We start from the raw sequence: 17,465 nt of genomic DNA on the forward strand, positions 1-17,465 counted from the left end.
TTGGAGTCCAATAAATTCGGTTGAGTGCCGAAAAAAATATTTTTTTTTTTTGGGTCACCTCTTTGGAAGTTAGAAATAATCTTATTTTTAATAGTCAAAAGTTGACTAATGTTACATAATGCAATATGTTACATAAAGGATACAACTTTCTTGAAAATACAAATATAAACAATTAAAACGAATTTTTGTTTCGTTAATAGGTAGTTTCATAAGTTTCTCTCAGTGCATTTAATCGAATAGCAGCTCAACGAACCTAGAGCCCGCGCGAATCGCAGACGAATTGCGAAATTGGAAGCCGCAGTGCTTTTTCGGCCTTGACTCCAAAGTGTCCGGCGTGTCGGTTGGGCTTGAATGTCAGTGGTTTTCGGTTCTAGGTTCTTGGTTATTGGTTCTTGATTCTTGGCTCTTGGTTCTTGATTCTTGGCTCTTGGTTATTGGTTATGGGTTCTTGCTCGCCTGCGGCCTTCGGAAAAGGTTCTTATCGCGATGGCCCTCATTGGTATTCCAGCCAAGTGCAGCTCCATCGATGAAACTCCGAGATGCTGTGCGATGACACTCCCATTGGAATCCCTTGAATCCCTGGCAATGTCCTTCGACTAACCATACTTCGCCCAAGACGACGTCATTTGGGGCGGAGAACACATCAAAAAAGCATTAAGCGCCTTCTTAATTCATTTCTGTTTTGTCTTATTTTGTTTTGTTTTATAGTTTTTTGTCTCGTTTAGTTGTGTTTTTTTTCTTTTAGTATGTCATACGGTTGCGGTCGGCTGGCCAAGTTTACGTTGCCAAGTTTTTCAGCGCACGAGTTGGTCGGTTGGGGGGATCTTGGAATTTTTTACAACGTCTGCCGCCAATCGCTGCTCTTGGGCTCTCCCATTCTAAGCTCCCGAGTTCACATGCAAGCGGAAATAATTATTGAAATTATCCACCAAACAATGAGGCAGAAAAAAAAAAACAGAAAAAAAATCAGCTAAATAAAAACAAACATTACATGCCGCCAAGTCCACCGTTCACCATTAGCCAGCTGAGTATAATTAGAATCGGGCTTAGATTATTTGGAAACAAATCAATAAATTAGCTAATAAATAGTTAACATGAGTACGTTAGCAGCAGAGATTTATTACCAACATTCTTTTGATTTTGTAATCACTCGCAAAGTATTTAGTTCTCGATGTAAATGCGAAGTTAATGGCTGTTTGGGTTTCCTCATGTTGCCATGTTTTGTTTTGTCTGTTAATGTTTCCTAGTTGGCTACTTTATTGGTTTTAATAGTTTTACTCGGCTGTTAAAAACGCTTTATTATTAATTACAGAAGAAAATGGCTGCAAGTTCTACGCCCACAGAGCAGTATATTTATTTTAAAGTAGCATCGGGTCAAGTAATTCCGTTTATCCCCTCCCCAAACCATTTGTATTATAATTTTATACAAGTAAGAGTTTCAAAGTCGTGTGTATATTGTTTTTCAGAGCCATTGAAATTCTATAAGTTCAGTAGTTCCCCCATCCCAAACTGCAGATAGTAGTCTCGCTCTTCCATTGACACCTCGCAATTAGTTTCGAAGTTATTTTCCTATATTGGATCAGACCCATTATTACGTGATCTCTGTATTCAGTGCACAAATTAAGATCCAAGTGGCGATTTAGTTGCGCATTCCCGGTGCATTTTGGATGGAATGCTTACGATCTTTGATCGATCGACCGATTAATTTCCACACAAATGATATTCCATTCTATTCAGTTTTCACCGACTAAAGGCCCGAACTAGAATGATTGTTTGGACCAAAGACTCGTAATTGTCAACTGCAAAAGCGGCAAATTCTAACTGCCGGTTTCCCCCTTAGACTGAAAGCGATTTCAGTTTAGTTCATTTAGCCAGTCGATCGCTGTAGTTGAGTGCGTCCGGCTGCAAAAGTGATGAGGCTCCTCCAATGACTCTCTCACCGAATCGAATGAGAACCCTTCCCGGGTTGCTCTGGCTTTTGGGACTCGGATTATCCCTGGTGGTGGGTCAAACCTACGATGGCAACTCGGTGTTCGATATGCTGGAGCTGAATCGCCGCGGCCAGGAGCAATTAGATCTGGAGAACCTGGACGAACGCACCACGTTGAGATCCAAGTACGACTTCATAGTGATTGGAGCTGGAACAGCGGGTTGTGCCATGGCAGCTCGTCTCTCGGAGAATCCCAAGTGGCGGGTTCTGCTCCTGGAGGCCGGCGGTCCCGAGAACTATGCCATGGATATACCCATCTTGGCCCACCTCCTGCAGCTGGGCGAGGTTAACTGGAAGTACCAGACGGAACCCTCGAAGAGCTACTGCCTGGCCATGAACAACAATCGCTGCAACTGGCCGAGGGGCAAGGTGATGGGCGGCAGTTCCGTTCTCAATTACATGATGTACACGCGCGGCAATCGCAGGGACTACGATCGCTGGTCTCAGCTGGGAAATCCCGGCTGGAGTTTCGATGAACTGCTGCCCTATTTCCAGAAGTTCGAGGGCAGTGCCATTCCGGATGCCGAGGAGAATCTGGTGGGTCGCAGGGGTCCCCTGAAGATCAGTTACTCGGAGACGAGAACTCCGATTGCGGATGCCTTCGTTCGAGCTTCCCAAGATGCGGGTTTGCCGCAAGGCGATTACAATGGTGGCCGGCAAATAAGAGTCTCCTATCTGCAGGCCAATATCTACAATGAAACCAGATGGAGTTCCAATCGGGCGTACCTATATCCCATTAAGGGAAAACGCACTAATCTGCACGTGAAAAAGAACGCACTGGTCACCAAAATTCTAATCGATCCGCAGACCAAAACAGCCTATGGAGTGATGGTGCAGATAAATGGAAAGCTTCAGAAGATTATGGCCAGCCAAGAGGTGATTGTTTCAGCGGGTGCCATTAATACCCCGCAATTGCTGATGCTCTCCGGCGTGGGACCCTCGAAACATCTTCGGGAAATGGGAATTAAACCCCTGGCAGATCTGGCCGTGGGATACAACCTGCAGGATCACATTGCGCCGGCTGTGAGTTTCCTTTGCAATGTGAGTTCCCTGGAGACCAGACAGATGTTCAGCGTGGAGGCGATGGCGCAGTTCCTGAAGGGACGCGGAGTCCTCCGCATTCCCGGTGGCGTGGAGGCCATTTCGTTTTATGCCCTCGACGATCCACAAAATCCCGATGGCTGGGCGGATATGGAACTCTTTGCGGTGGGCGGCGGACTGCAGGCCAATTTGGCTCTTCGCCTGGCTTTGGGCATCCAAACGGATGTCTATGAGAAGATGTTCGGGGAATTGGAACGCAGGAATGCCAATGGCTTCATGATCTTTCCCATGATTCTGCGGGCAAAAAGTCGCGGTCGCATCAAGTTGAAGAGCAGAAATCCCGCCGAACATCCGCAGATATTTGCCAACTACTTTTCGGATCCCTACGATCTGAATATCACAGTTCGTGGCATTGAGCAGGCAGTCAGTTTGATAGACAGGCCAGCATTTAGAGCGATTGGAGCCAGGTTGTTGGAGAAACGGATACCGAATTGTGCGAAATACGAGTGGAGGAGCAGTGAGTACTGGGCGTGTTATGCCCGCCACTTCACCTTCACCATTTACCACTATTCGGGAACGGCCAAAATGGGTCCTCGATCGGATCCCTCGGCGGTGGTCGATGCCCGTCTGCGGGTCCATGGAATCGAGAAACTCCGGGTGGTGGATGCCAGCATTATGCCGTACTTGATCTCGGGTCATCCCAATGGACCGGTGTACCTGATCGCAGAGAAAGCAGCCGATATGATCAAGGAGGATCACGGCTTCCTATAAAGCAAACTATATTTATGATGTACAATACTATGGGCAATGATCTTTAGATGTTTAAAAGTGTATAATACCTTTCTGAGTGATTTCTAGTGAATTAAAGAGGAAAACGCAATTCAATTGGGAGTTTATTTCATGGGAAGTGGAAAAAGTTATTAATATAGAAATTTATCGTAATAAAAATATTAAAACGGTTCCTATCTTGATTTTAAAATTATAACCAGTGAATTGCAATTAAAACAGGGAAATTAACTACGAATTAAGGTTGTAAACCTGTCGATAGTTGGAAAATTTTTAATTAACATTTGCATATGTCAATAATCTTGAACTATAATTACGAGTGGAGCTATTAAATTCTTCACTGCGAGTGAACACTGATTAAATCTGTACAGCATGATAGTTCATATTTGTTTAGTATGATTATTTGAATGACATGTGTTTTGGTTTTCTTCAAAGAAAACAATTTGGCAACCCGTTTTGCACTTTTTAAATGTATGCCTAAAATATTTAATTTGCACAAAAAAGAGTTTCGAATAATTATCATAGCATTAAGAATAATAAACACTTGTGTCTGGAATATAACTTTTATTTCGGGAAGAAGCATCTTTTAAAGCAACCACAATGTTGTCATAAATAATGTTTATTTTGAATAAACTTGATGACTGAGGAGCTGGCTATGCGATAGGCATCTAGAACCATTAAGTTATACAATATATGCAGACGAAGCGGGCGATTAAATGCGATCTGGTTTGGGAATTACCCTGAGACGACAGGTTCTTCTTCGCATTGAAAGAACCCCGCCCGAATTCTTCTGGCAAAACCGCAGAATCACGATGGCTCTATGTTAATTGCAATCCATAACCAAAAACCCAAAGCCCCAAATGGAAATGGAAATCAAAGAGGATCTTTAGCCATGGGAGGCCCTTTAATGTTTTGTCGCGGCTTCCGCATCTGAATCGCAGCTGCTAACGATCGTCGATCTGCGATCGGATCGGTTCAAGTCAATGTCAGATCTTAGAGCTTTCGATTTCGAGCAACTATGTATTTTTAAACCAGCTAGTTTGTCCGTCGTCTTTGTCTGCGCGATTTGTGGGCCTGCGTGAACGTGCCCACAGTCAAGTCTTCGTGTTCAATTTGAAGATTCTTGGCCTGAACCGAAGTTGAAAAACCAAAAAAAGAAAACCGAACAACCGAAAAACCGAAAAACCGAGAGCCGAGAGATTCGCACTGCGATCGCTTCGTTCGCCGATCGCCGCCGAATTTAATATTAAATTGAACTTGGCCACGGCGTTTGTCAGCATTTCTAGTTACGAATCCGATTGGGCAACACGTTCGCGATCGCGTCGAAGAACCAAGAACCCAATCGCGTTCGTTCCTTCTTTTTTTTGGATACCATATATCGATCGTTGTATCTGGTCGTTGTTTTTTTTTGGCTGTGCAATTGGTGAAACAACAAGTGAAGAAACGTTTTTGGAGAACTAAAAGCCCCCCAGAATGGCAAATAAATCGATTCTATTCGTGGGCCTGTGCCTCGTTTTTACGGCCACTTGGGATCTGAGGATCATCTCTGCACAGGAAAGCAACAATGTCCTCTTCGAAACGATCAACTTCTTGAGACGCGGCCAGGCGGACGTGGAGCTGGAGAACTACGACAACAATCTCGTTCTGGATAGCGAATATGATTTCATAGTCGTGGGTGCTGGCACAGCGGGTTGTGCCCTGGCAGCTCGTCTCTCGGAGAATCCCAACTGGCGAGTACTCCTTCTGGAAGCCGGAGGTCCCGAGCGTCTGGTCATGGATGTGCCCATCGTGGCGCACTTCCTGCAGCTGGGCGAGATGAACTGGAAGTACCGGACTCAGCCATCGGACCACGCCTGCCTGGCCATGAACAACAATCGGTGCAATTGGCCGAGGGGCAAGGTGATGGGCGGCAGCTCCACACTGAACTACATGATGTACACCCGTGGCAATCGCAGGGACTACGATCGCTGGGAGGCTCTGGGCAATCCCGGCTGGAGCTTCAAGGATGTCCTGCCGTACTTCAAGAAGTACGAGGGCAGCAGTGTTCCGGATGCCGAGGAGGACTACGTGGGTCGCAATGGACCCGTGAAGGTGAGCTACGTCAACTGGCACTCGAAGATCGCCGAGTCCTTCGTGGAGGCCGCCCAGCAGGATGGTCTGAAGTACAGGGACTACAATGGACGCATCCAGAATGGAGTGGCCTTCCTGCACACCACCACCAGGAACTCCACCCGCTGGAGCTCCAATCGTGCCTATCTCTATCCCCTGAAGGGAAAACGCAGCAATCTGCATGTGAAGAAGAACGCTCTGGTCACCAAAGTGCTGATCGATCCGCAAACGAAGACGGCTTATGGAATCATGGTTCAGACGGAGGGCCGCATGCAGAAGATCCTGGCCAGAAAGGAGGTCATAGTCTCCGCAGGAGCCATCAACACTCCGCAATTGCTGATGTTGTCTGGAGTTGGACCTGCCAAACATCTAAGGGAAGTGGGAATTAAGCCTCTGGCTGATTTGGCTGTCGGTTACAACCTGCAGGATCACACGGCTCCAGCGGTTACCTTCACCACCAATGCCACCTCCCTGAAGTTCGAGGACTTTGCCGATCCCACGCTGATCAACCGCTTCAATCGCATGGAGGGACCTTATGGTTCGCCAGGTGGCTGTGAAGCCATCGCCTTTTGGGATTTGGATCACGAGAGGGATGAGGACGGCTGGCCCGACATTGAGTTGTTCCTGGTGGGCGGTTCCATGTCCTCCAATCCGGCCATTTCACGTGCCTTCGGCTTGAAGAAGTCCATCTACGATGCACTGTTTGCGGAGATCGAGGATAAGTCACTGAATGCGTTCATGATCTTCCCCATGATCCTGCGACCCAAGAGTCGTGGTCGCATCATGTTGAAGAGCAGCGATCCCTTCAAGTATCCCATTATTCATGCCAACTACTTTGCCCATCCGTACGATGTGGACATCTCGGTGAGGGGTTTGCTCAAAGCCATCAGTTTGATGAACCAGCGGGGAATGCAGACGATAAACGCCAAATTGTGGGAGAAGAAAATCCCAACGTGCAAACAGCACGCCTACAAAAGTTGGGCCTATTGGGCTTGCTATGTGCGCCACTTCACATTCACCATCTATCACTACTCGGGAACCGCCAAGATGGGTCCCAAGTCCGATCGAGCTGCTGTGGTCGATGCCCGTCTCCGGGTGCACGGCATCAAGAATCTCCGAGTGGCCGATGCCAGCATAATGCCGGAGATCATGTCCGGTCATCCGAATGGCCCTGTTTTTATGATCGCCGAAAAGGCAGCTGATATGATCAAGCAGGATCACGGTTTTATCCAGTGAACTCGGGGGGATTCCCGTCACTCCAAAGTTGATTTCCACAATCAGGTGTAAGCCCCATTTGCACTGGCCACTCCAGCATCTTGTTGTTTTTCACACCTCATCAGTTCATCGCCTCGCATCGCGAATCCCAAAACTCTGGCCGGTGTAATATGGGGCTTAAGTTTTTATTAAGGCCTCACTTTGTTTGTTTTTATCTGTAACTCCTTCTTCCTGAACTGATTCTAGTTTAAGTTTAAAGTGTAAGCAACATATGTATAAATAAATCAATATAAGTTTTGTATGTACTTTAAAACCAACTTGTTTTTATGTTTTTATATTTAAATGGAATAATTGCAAGGGGAAATTAGTAATTATAAGATAAAGAAACAAAAACAATATTGATCCAAAGAACATGAAAGTTTTGACAATCCTTAACATTGAACACAAATATTTAATTGTTAATCCATTGAAACCATTTCATTTTATTATGAATACCGAAACAATTTGTATTTAATTTATAAAGCAAGTGCCAAAAAAAAATCAAGTTAGGCCTAAAGATTCGTACATCTATCAAACCTGACATTGACATTGAGTTTTATTGGATCTCTGCATTCGCCTTTGTCTCATTTATTTCAGTAGGAGTTTTCTGCTAATCAATTGGTGGCTTCATTATTAAAAATCTGTGAAATCCATGAAGTTTTCTGCTCGTTTGACGATTTTCGGTTTTGATTTATTAGACGCCTTTGTTTTGAGTCTCTCTCTGTTGGTTTTTTTTTTTATTTTATTGTTGCGGAAATGATTTTTTGCCTCACTCTCGTTTTTTTTTCTTAGGTTTTTGTCTTTTTATGATCGAGCCGGTGTGAATTTTCGGTTGCGTGTTAAGTCTGATGGCTTTTGCAGCCAAGTCTTTGATTTTAACTTGCTTTGATTTGCATCGATTTGACCTTAGAATTATTTATGTATATGGAGTGGGTATAAATCAGTCGAAAATTGAGAATAATTGCTGAGCCAAAAGCGAAATTTTAAGCCTCCCAAGGGTAGACTATATTTAAAGAGGATTTTAATCGAATAAAAAAGCTTTAAGCTTGACTTCAAGCTCTTTTACATTTTACAGCGACTGGTTTTAAAATCCGACTTACATTCTTAAAGAATTCTTACGTTCTTGGGTATTTTTTTAGAACATTTTTAATTAAAAAAATTAACATGCTGAATAAAAGTAACAACCCACTCCCATTTCCCCAGAAAAACTCATCAAAAAATTCCTTTCCCAGCGTCAACAAGTCACTAAGGTTACGCCAGACTTTTCATTAACACAAATTGAAATATTCATGAATCCAAAAGGGGCGTTTCGGTTGCTTAAAAAACAAAAAATGGGAATGCGAACACAAAAAAGACAAATTTTGAATGCAATTGCCATGACCAAAACATGGCCCATTCTCCAGTTTTTTTTTTTTTTTTTTTTTTTTTTTGGAATGTCCTCACTCTAATCCCTGCTCGTCCCATTTATTTGGTTTTCCCTGTCCGCCGGTTGCTGGGATTTGTAAGGGAATCCATTGACTTGGCTTCGGGGTTGGAGGAACTGCATCCATATGCTGGGGTTGCTATCGCTGCAATGACCACCCCTTTATCCCTATTATTATTATTTTTTTTTGGGCTAGACCCAAAGTCGTTTAATCCGCTTTGGTTTTGTTTTCATTCCTCCTTGATTATTATACTTCATGGGGTGGCTGGGAATATATATATTGTATGTATATTAACCCTCGAGTGCCCGTTGCTGGTGCTTCAATCTTCAAAGATTCAACTGACAGACCAGCAGCATAAAAAGTACGGGTCCCACCAGAACAAGTTGCCCATTTAAGTGCCATTGAACCGAGCTCAGATGCAAAAGTTGAGTCAGTTGTACAGAGAACAAAACTTTATACTAGAGAATTCTTTTAATAAATAAATATTCCAAATTAAACACTTTCATTGACGAAATCCTTTTATATAACATTGAAATATTACTTCTAACATATACGTTTGTGAGAAAAAATGTTTGGTAACTCCATTTTTTCCACTGCATTAGAAAAAAGAAAGAAAAGCCAGAGATGAGCAAGCAGAAAGCGCAAATTAGCAAGTGGCAATAAAAATTCTGAGACAATCTCAGCCTGTTTTTTTGGCCCTACAAACACGGCCACCAAGTCAACCAACTCATCAGCGGAGAAAAGATAGAGAGATGTGGAGAAAGACGGCGAGAGCGAGAGGGGAATAGAGATCATTCAGGGAGAACCAAACCGGCAAGACTTTCCACAGTGGAGCGAGTTGAAAAATAAATGCAATTATTACTAGTTTACATGGAATATGGTTAGAGTATGAAAATTGCAAAATTCAATTCAATTTGAATAAAAATGTTCTAATTTTTTGAAATAAATTTTAAAGATTATTGGGATAATTTTCAAGTACTTCAATACCATACCATTTTCTTTTTTTATAGCTAAATATTCAATTACATGTAAGAATTTTACAACCAACATTCAAGCAGAAAATTAAAACCAAACTGCTTTTGTGATTGTAATCTCTTTTTGATCATGTAATATTGATTCCCGTCAGAATCCCATTAAATTATGAAAGTCATCAAATGCAATTTAATGTCATAAATACTGTAATTATAAATATTACCTAAGTTTCCACGCCCACTGGCTGTAAAATGAAAAGCTATCAATTCCCCAGATTTGCCTCACAATATTACAATCCGCTCCACAGTGCCTTGGCTGCTTTGATGCCAAACGGAGGCAAAGATCTAATTTCACCCGAAGCACTCGAGCTGCAGAGTTCAGTTACCGGCCATCGCAACCATGGAGAAGCTGCTGCTGTCCCGGCTTCTTTTGCTGCTCCTGCTGGCCCACCAACTCGTCCAGGTGGTCCACTCCCAAAGGAATCCCCAGCTGGACGAGCTCAGGCGATTGGGGCTGGGAAACGTCGTCAATGTGCCATTCTTCAGCGATGGTAAGTCTTTAAAGAGTGGAGATTGTGACTTCTCTTGATTAAAGATAATGGTGATAATTTAATTTGAATTTCGAGAATTTAGTGAAATGAAACCGTTAAGAATTTCCTAAGAAAAGTGTCTACTGAAATTAAGTCACTTCCTTTGATTTTTAATTTTCAATCTCACTACCTTTAATTATATAGTTTTACACTAAGATACCAATAGCAAATATTCAATATTAAATTCTGTGCAATAATTTGGAATGATTCATCTCTTGAAGGAAATTAAATAATTGTTACGAACTATTATTTTTTGAATACTTTTAAATTTAAATGTTATTTAGTTGTATTTCAGACAAATGAACATTGAATATTCCCATTAAACTTATATTCATTTATTTTTTCGCACTTTCAGTGCCCCAAAAAAACTATGACTTCATAGTGGTTGGATCCGGAGCAGCTGGCTCCACGTTGGCCGCCCGCCTCTCGGAGAATCCCAACTGGAGTGTGTTCCTCATCGAAGCGGGCGGAGTGGAGAACATAATCCACCAGGTGCCCCTGCTGGCGGCTCATCTGCAGTCCACCGCCTCCAACTGGGGCTACCATTCGCAGCCACAGAAACACGCCTGTCGCGGAATGCCGGACAAGAGGTGTGCTCTGCCACGGGGAAAGGTTCTGGGAGGCACCAGCTCCATCAACTACATGATCTACAATCGGGGCAACCGAAGGGACTTCGATGGCTGGGCGGCAGCCGGAAATCCCGGCTGGAGTTACGAGGAGGTGCTCCCCTATTTTCTGCGCAGTGAGCATGCGCAGCTTCAGGGATTGGAGCACTCGCCGTATCACAATCACAGTGGTCCCCTGAGCGTGGAGGATGTGCGTCACCGCACTCGACTGGCCCATGCCTACATAAGAGCTGCCCAGGAGGCGGGTCATCCGAGAACCGACTACAATGGCGAGTCCCAGATGGGAGTCTCCTACGTGCAGGCGACCACGCTCAAGGGAAGAAGGCACAGCGCCTTTCGAGCCTACATAGAACCCATTCGGCAGAGGCGTCGCAACCTGCACATTCTAACCCTGGCCAGGGTCACGCGCATCCTCATCGATCCAACCACGAAATCCGCCTACGGAGTGGAGCTGACCCACCAGGGAAGAAGCTTCAAGGTGAAGGCTCGCAAGGAGGTAATCCTTTCAGCGGGAGCCTTCAACTCGCCACAACTACTGATGCTATCGGGCATTGGACCAGAGGATAATCTCAAAGCCATTGGAGTGCCCATTGTAAAGGTTCTTCCAGTTGGCAAGAGGATGTACGATCACATGTGCCACTTTGGACCCACTTTCGTGACCAACACCACGGGTCAAACGCTATTTGCCGCTCGTTTGGGACCGCCGGTGGTCAAGGAGTTCCTGTTGGGTCGCGCGGACACATTCCTCTCGAGCATCGGTGGCGTGGAGACGCTCACCTTCATCAAGGTGCCGTCAGCCAAGAGTCCCGCCAGCCAACCCGATGTGGAGCTGATCCAGGTGGCCGGCAGTTTGGCCAGCGATGATGGCACCGCCCTCGCCAAAGGAGCGAACTTCAAGCCGGAAATCTACGAGAAGATGTACAAGGATCTCAATCTGCGGCAGCAGGATCACTTCAGCTTCCTCATCATGCACTTCAATCCCGCCTCCGTTGGTCGCCTTTGGCTCCACAATCGCAATCCCCTCGAGTGGCCCAGGATCGATCCCAAGTACTTCTCGGCTCCCGCGGACGTGGAGAGCCTGCTGGAGGGCATCAAGGAGGCCATACGGATATCCAAAATGCCGGCAATGCAGGCCATTGGAACGAGGCTGTTGGACAAACCCGTGCCGGGATGTGAGGCCTTCCAGTTCGCATCGGATGATTACTGGAGGTGCTCGATTAGAACCCTTTCCTACACCCTCCACCACCAGGTGGCCACCTGTCGGATGGGACCCGAAAGCGATCCCACTAGTGTGGTCAACCACCAGCTGAAGGTGCACGGAATTAGGAGTCTCCGGGTGGTGGACACCAGCATCATCCCGGTGCCACCCACCGCCCACACGAATGCGGCGGCGTTTATGATCGGTGAGAAGGCGGCGGACATGATACGGTCCGAGTGGAGTTGATTTACTCCCGGCAAAGATCGCATTAAGATACAGAAACGAATTATGTAAAGGGGTTAATAAAATGCGAGGGGAAAGTTGAAAGAAAGCAGCGGGTTCACGTCATAAAAATGTTACGGTTCTAAAGGCATTCGAGAAATTGTTTACTATTTGTCAATTAACAAGAATTCATCGAAATTTAAAATCTTTTATTTATATATTTATAGCACTCAAAAGGAATTCAAAGGTAAACGATAATTTATAAAATTCATTTTACTCATTAAAAATCATTCTTTTTTCAACTTTTTTTAAGATTATTCAAACATGATTCTTATTTTGCGATAAATAAAAGCCATGATCATTGAGATTAAATGCAGATCTTAAACTTTTATGTATTGAACACCCAAATTCTTTTAGTGTATTGCCAAACTGGGTCTGGAGAACAGCCGGGGTCAACCCAATTTGGTCGACGTCATGACCTAGCTTAATAACTTCTCACCGATCCGATCCGTTCCGAAGCCGAACCGATCCAATCCGAATATAAAGCAGGGCAATCGAGACATCGCAAACGGGTTTACGCACTCCAAGTTCAATGCCTCGACTTCGACTTTTCAGGCCGACAAAAAAAAAATTAATAGAGCGTACGCCGGGGAGTGTATGCCTCATCGATGATGTATATACAATATTATATTATTATGCATACATATAGAGTTGAAGTGCATTTTGGAGCCCAACGCAGGGAGAGCACGCGCCAAAGTTAAACGAACTCGCGCAAATGGCAGCCGGCACTTAAAATGTGAGAATCTTGTCATTCTCCCTTCACATTTGGCCAACAGCAGGAAAACAGGGCTTAAATCCACTGGATACCCTGTATTTAAGAAGATTCTATACTAGGATAGGACAAAGGAAATAGGAAATCCCAATATTTGTATACCATTTAATCTACTTTAAATGATTTAAATGATAACAATATTAAAAGAATAATTATAGTTTCCCCTTTACAAATTTTTTTGGACTTTTTTCAGTGTACCTTTCAACCATTTAAGAATAGCGAACTCATTCGAATCTGGATCAACTGGAGTTATCTTAATGATTTCTGCACCTCTTCTTTGTTTTTGATGTTTCTAGCTAAACTCTGCATTTTTTATTTTGTTTGTCTTTACTGCTAATTGGTGCTAATTTTGTTTAAATTTGTTTTAAGTTCTTCAACCGGTTTAAGCCAACTATGCTCTGCTTTTATTAGTTTACTATTTCTGCTCGCCTTGCTCTTTGGTTTATGTTTTAGTTAGTGTTGTTCTTTTCTTATCTTGGGTTTGTTTGCCTTTGGGTTCGCTTTGTATAATGCTTAATTTCGTTCCTTTTTTTGGACTCTATTCCACAGTTCATTTAGTGTTCGGGCTTCATTGGCATTAGGTGTTACTTTTTAATGATTTTCCGTGTCGGTTAATTTTTTAAGCTACTCTTAATTTCGTCTATTAGTTTATTTCTTCCTGGGGCTGATTTCATTCATAAAAGTGTATTTATTGGGTATGCTAGAGTTTGCCACTTCAATGCAAGAAGGAATTCAATTTTGAACATTTTCAATTGATTTTGAATACAATTGAATACATAACATAAAAAAAACTACAATATTATTTCAAAAAATCAAAAAATGTTTTTTGATGATATAGAAAAAACGTTAAGAGCCATGTCACTTTAACATCTGATAAAAATTAGAAAAGTTATGGAAATTGGAAAAGCGGTTGTATCATAAAAATTGAAAAAAAAAATGGGGGAAAAAGATTAACTAATGATTAATGGTTTCTACTGATCGTTAAAGAATTAAACTATAAACTTAAAGAAGTTTGCCAACTGAAAATCTGAATAAAATTAGAAAAGTTATGTATTTCCTTTGGATTTTTCATCAACATTTAATAGAGTCAAAATATAGAGTATATATATTTATTTTTGGTTTTAAGAGTTCCAAGTTTATTTACAAAACGTTTCCCCTAATCCTGATAATAACTTTCCCTTCAACTCGTTTTAATCACAGTACGCTCATCACCGAATACCCTACTCCCTTTGGTGGATTGCAGGGTATGTGGTTTATATGGCGAACGGGGTGGGTGGGGCATCATTTGGCGGCGGTGGCGCTGTATTAACAGCAACAAAGGCAACCCACTGACGTCTGTGGGTGTGTGCGTATATGTGTGTGTGTTGTGTGGGTTTGTGAGGTATTATGGCACCTGAGTCACTGTCATTGCCAGTCCAGTCCAGTCCAGTCGAGTCCAGAGCAGGAGCCATGGCTTAAAAGCAACTCCCCCGAGCGATGGCAGCTCATTTGCCCACCATTAGCCCAATGCAGTCCACACAGATCTCACACCTGCTCCACCAGCTCCTGTCGCTCCTGCCGCTCCTGCTCGTCCTCTTCCCGGCTGGAGCCCAAGGGGATGCCAACCGACGCCTGTTGGACCAGATCAGCCAGGTGGGGTTCGTCAATGTCATAGACCAGGCCACGCGACCCAATGGTAAGTCAAGTGCAAGTGGAAGGCTCTGTGTGTGTCGATGTGTCTTACTAATTAAACGTCTCATGGGTACATAAACTAATAATTATTCGGTATCCACTTGAACAGAATTATTATTTAATGCAGACATAATAAGGATTGTTTGTTTTGCTATTGATGAAGCACTCCAATAAAGGTTTTATAACTTTCTGGTTTATCCGAAAAGAAATGTCAAAGAGTTCAGTGTTCAAATTAAAGAAAACATGAATTCCGAAAACTAAGTTTATATTTATTATTCGTTCATCTAATTTAGTTATTAAAAAAATTGTTCACCTTGAATTGATATCAAATTTAATTTATTTTATTAACCCAAACCTTTCTATGAAAAGATATATTGAGTTGTTTTTTTTAAGCTTTTCTTTTTATTATATTAAAATAGTTCCTATATTTCCTTGCAGTACCCAAGGATCAAACCAACTACGACTTCATTGTGGTTGGAGCCGGAGCAGCTGGCAGCTCACTGGCGGCCCGTCTTTCGGAGAATCCCCAGTGGAAAGTGGCCTTAATTGAAGCAGGTGGTGTGGAGAACATAGCCCACTTCGTGCCAACTCTGGCCGGGTATCTGCAGCAGACAGCCTCGAATTGGGGCTACAAGTCGGTGCCCCAAAAGCTCTCCTGCCATGGAATGCACAACAACGAGTGTGCTCTGCCCCGAGGAAAGGTCCTGGGAGGAACCAGCGCCATCAACTACATGATCTACAATCGGGGGAACCGAAGGGACTTCGATGGCTGGGCGGCAGCTGGGAATCCGGGCTGGAGTTACGAGGAGGTGCTTCCCTATTTTCTGAGGAGTGAGAATGCGCAGCTTCAGGGATTGGAGCACTCGCCGTATCACAATCACAGTGGTCCCCTGAATGTGGAATATGTGCGTTTTCGCTCCCAAATGGTGGATGCTTTCGTGGCGGCTTCCGTGGAATCGGGATTGCCTCGAACGGACTACAATGGAGAATCGCAGTACGGAGTATCCTATGTCCAGGCAACCACTTTGAATGGCCGCAGACACTCGGCCTACTCGGCTTACCTAAAACCAGTGAGGGACTTCCGCTCCAACCTGCACATTTTCACCTTTTCCCGAGTGACTCGTGTTCTCATCGACGAGGCAACGAATTCCGCCTACGGAGTGGAGTTCCACTATGGAAAGAAGGCATTCACCTTTAAGGCTCGCAAGGAGGTTATCCTTTCAGCGGGGGCCTTCAACTCCCCACAACTACTGATGCTATCGGGCATTGGACCAGAGGATAATCTCAAAGCCATTGGGATTCCCATTGTAAAGGTTCTTCCAGTTGGCAAGAAGTTGTACGATCACATGTGCCACTTTGGACCCACTTTCGTGACCAACACCACGGGTCAAACCACCTTCACTTCAACGATCACAGTTGCCGAGGTGGTATCCTTCCTTCTGGCCGGGAATCCATCCACGCGATTGAGTTCCATTGGCGGAGTCGAGGCCCTGGCCTTCCTGAAAACCCAGCGATCGAATCTACCCAAGGATTGGCCAGATATCGAGTTGATAATGGTCGGAGGCAGTTTGGCGAGTGACGAGGGCACCGGCCTCAAGTTGGGTGCCAATTTCAAGCAGGAAATATACGACAGGATGTACAGGGACTTAGCGCAGGCGCAACAGGATCACTTCACACTGCTGGTGATGCAGTTCCATCCGCAGTCGGTGGGTCGTCTTTGGTTGCGGGATCGCAATCCACTGAGCTGGCCAAAGCTCGATCCCAAGTACTTTGTGGCCGAGGAGGATGTGGAGTTCCTGTTGGACGGGATTAAGGCCAGTCTAAGGATCATCGAGATGCCGGCGATGCAGAGGATCGGTGCGAGATTGCTCAGGAGAACGGTGCCAGGATGCGAGGGTCACGAGTTCGCCTCGGATGACTATTGGAGGTGTTCGATTAGAACCCTTTCCTACACGCTCCACCACCAGGTGGCCACCTGTCGGATGGGACCCGAAAGCGATCCCACTAGTGTGGTCAACCACCAGCTGAAGGTGCACGGAATGAGGAGACTCCGGGTGGTGGACACCAGCATCATCCCGGTGCCACCCACCGCCCACACGAATGCGGCGGCATTTATGATCGGTGAGAAGGCGGCGGACATGATACGATCCGAGTGGAACTGATTCAACCGAGAATCATTAATAAACTGCGATTCGAGAGACTCGAGAGCAGAACGCCATAAAGACTCCATTATCGAATTCGTAATTTCGGATTAAATAATGTCTCAAGTGAAAGTAGGTAGTCAAAGTATATTATTTCACGCTTCTCCTGAATGCAAACATTAAATTTGCATGGCCAATAAATTATATTTATTAACTTCGATTATAACTCATGCGTTAATTTCGTATTATTAAGTGTGTAAGGTTCATAAAAAAAATAATAAAAGTGATTTTTAAAAGAAATAAAACACCGAATTTAAAATAGTACTGTTTATTTGATTTATAAGCAATGTTTAAACGATAAGATAGATCAAGTGATTGAATAACATAGGCTAAAAATGAATATTGATATTTTCCAAATATTAATTAATCCCATGTGCCATTAGGCATTATGTTCAATGTGCGTGCTTTACGTGATAATGTCTCCCCTTTTCAGCCTCCAATGAGCAAACGAATTCTCATTAAAGGATTATCGATACCCGTGTAATTGTATTATTTTATTGAATCGCTTGCCAAAAGCCAGAAGAAGTGAAGAGTAAACTCTGCTTTGGTT

At 44.1% G+C, this 17,465-nt stretch overlaps 5 protein-coding genes across 9 annotated transcripts in view; 4 read left to right on the forward strand and 1 right to left on the reverse strand.

Moving 5' to 3' along the window:
• Nucleotides 1-17,465, reverse strand: part of LOC108094654 (flotillin-2) — a 108,928-nt gene that overhangs the window by 88,263 nt on the left and 3,200 nt on the right. The window lies entirely within an intron of this gene.
• On the forward strand, nucleotides 1,392-3,916 carry LOC108101672 (glucose dehydrogenase [FAD, quinone]). Its single transcript, XM_017206097.2, has one exon. It carries the CDS (start codon nucleotides 1,928-1,930, stop codon nucleotides 3,800-3,802), a length of 1,875 nt encoding a protein of 624 aa, XP_017061586.1. The 5' UTR covers nucleotides 1,392-1,927; the 3' UTR covers nucleotides 3,803-3,916.
• On the forward strand, nucleotides 4,899-7,454 carry LOC108101675 (glucose dehydrogenase [FAD, quinone]). Its single transcript, XM_017206099.2, has one exon. It carries the CDS (start codon nucleotides 5,291-5,293, stop codon nucleotides 7,160-7,162), a length of 1,872 nt encoding a protein of 623 aa, XP_017061588.1. The 5' UTR covers nucleotides 4,899-5,290; the 3' UTR covers nucleotides 7,163-7,454.
• On the forward strand, nucleotides 9,922-12,458 carry LOC108101676 (glucose dehydrogenase [FAD, quinone]). Its single transcript, XM_017206100.2, has 2 exons — nucleotides 9,922-10,126; nucleotides 10,521-12,458. The coding sequence occupies exons 1-2, from the start codon at nucleotides 9,976-9,978 to the stop codon at nucleotides 12,233-12,235; spliced, it is 1,866 nt and encodes a 621-aa protein (XP_017061589.1). The 5' UTR covers nucleotides 9,922-9,975; the 3' UTR covers nucleotides 12,236-12,458.
• On the forward strand, nucleotides 12,588-17,178 carry LOC108101679 (glucose dehydrogenase [FAD, quinone]). The gene is made up of 2 exons (XM_017206103.2): nucleotides 12,588-14,718; nucleotides 15,153-17,178. Exons 1-2 carry the CDS (start codon nucleotides 14,520-14,522, stop codon nucleotides 16,874-16,876), a joined length of 1,923 nt encoding a protein of 640 aa, XP_017061592.1. The 5' UTR covers nucleotides 12,588-14,519; the 3' UTR covers nucleotides 16,877-17,178.

Source organism: Drosophila ficusphila, unplaced genomic scaffold, assembly GCF_018152265.1.
Source record: "Drosophila ficusphila isolate 14025-0441.05 unplaced genomic scaffold, ASM1815226v1 contig_198, whole genome shotgun sequence".
NCBI lineage: Eukaryota > Metazoa > Arthropoda > Insecta > Diptera > Drosophilidae > Drosophila > Drosophila ficusphila.

Excerpts from the sequence above, each read along its gene's own strand:
- LOC108101676 (XM_017206100.2), top strand. The coding sequence starts at position 9,976 with ATGGAGAAGCTGCTGCTGTCCCGGCTTCTTTTGCTGCTCCTGCTGGCC. Across the intron at positions 10,127-10,520 it reads TGTGCCATTCTTCAGCGATG|TGCCCCAAAAAAACTATGAC; the intron begins GTAAGTCTTTAA and ends TCGCACTTTCAG.
- LOC108101672 (XM_017206097.2), top strand. The coding sequence starts at position 1,928 with ATGACTCTCTCACCGAATCGAATGAGAACCCTTCCCGGGTTGCTCTGG.
- LOC108101679 (XM_017206103.2), top strand. The coding sequence starts at position 14,520 with ATGGCAGCTCATTTGCCCACCATTAGCCCAATGCAGTCCACACAGATC. Across the intron at positions 14,719-15,152 it reads CCAGGCCACGCGACCCAATG|TACCCAAGGATCAAACCAAC; the intron begins GTAAGTCAAGTG and ends ATTTCCTTGCAG.
- LOC108101675 (XM_017206099.2), top strand. The coding sequence starts at position 5,291 with ATGGCAAATAAATCGATTCTATTCGTGGGCCTGTGCCTCGTTTTTACG.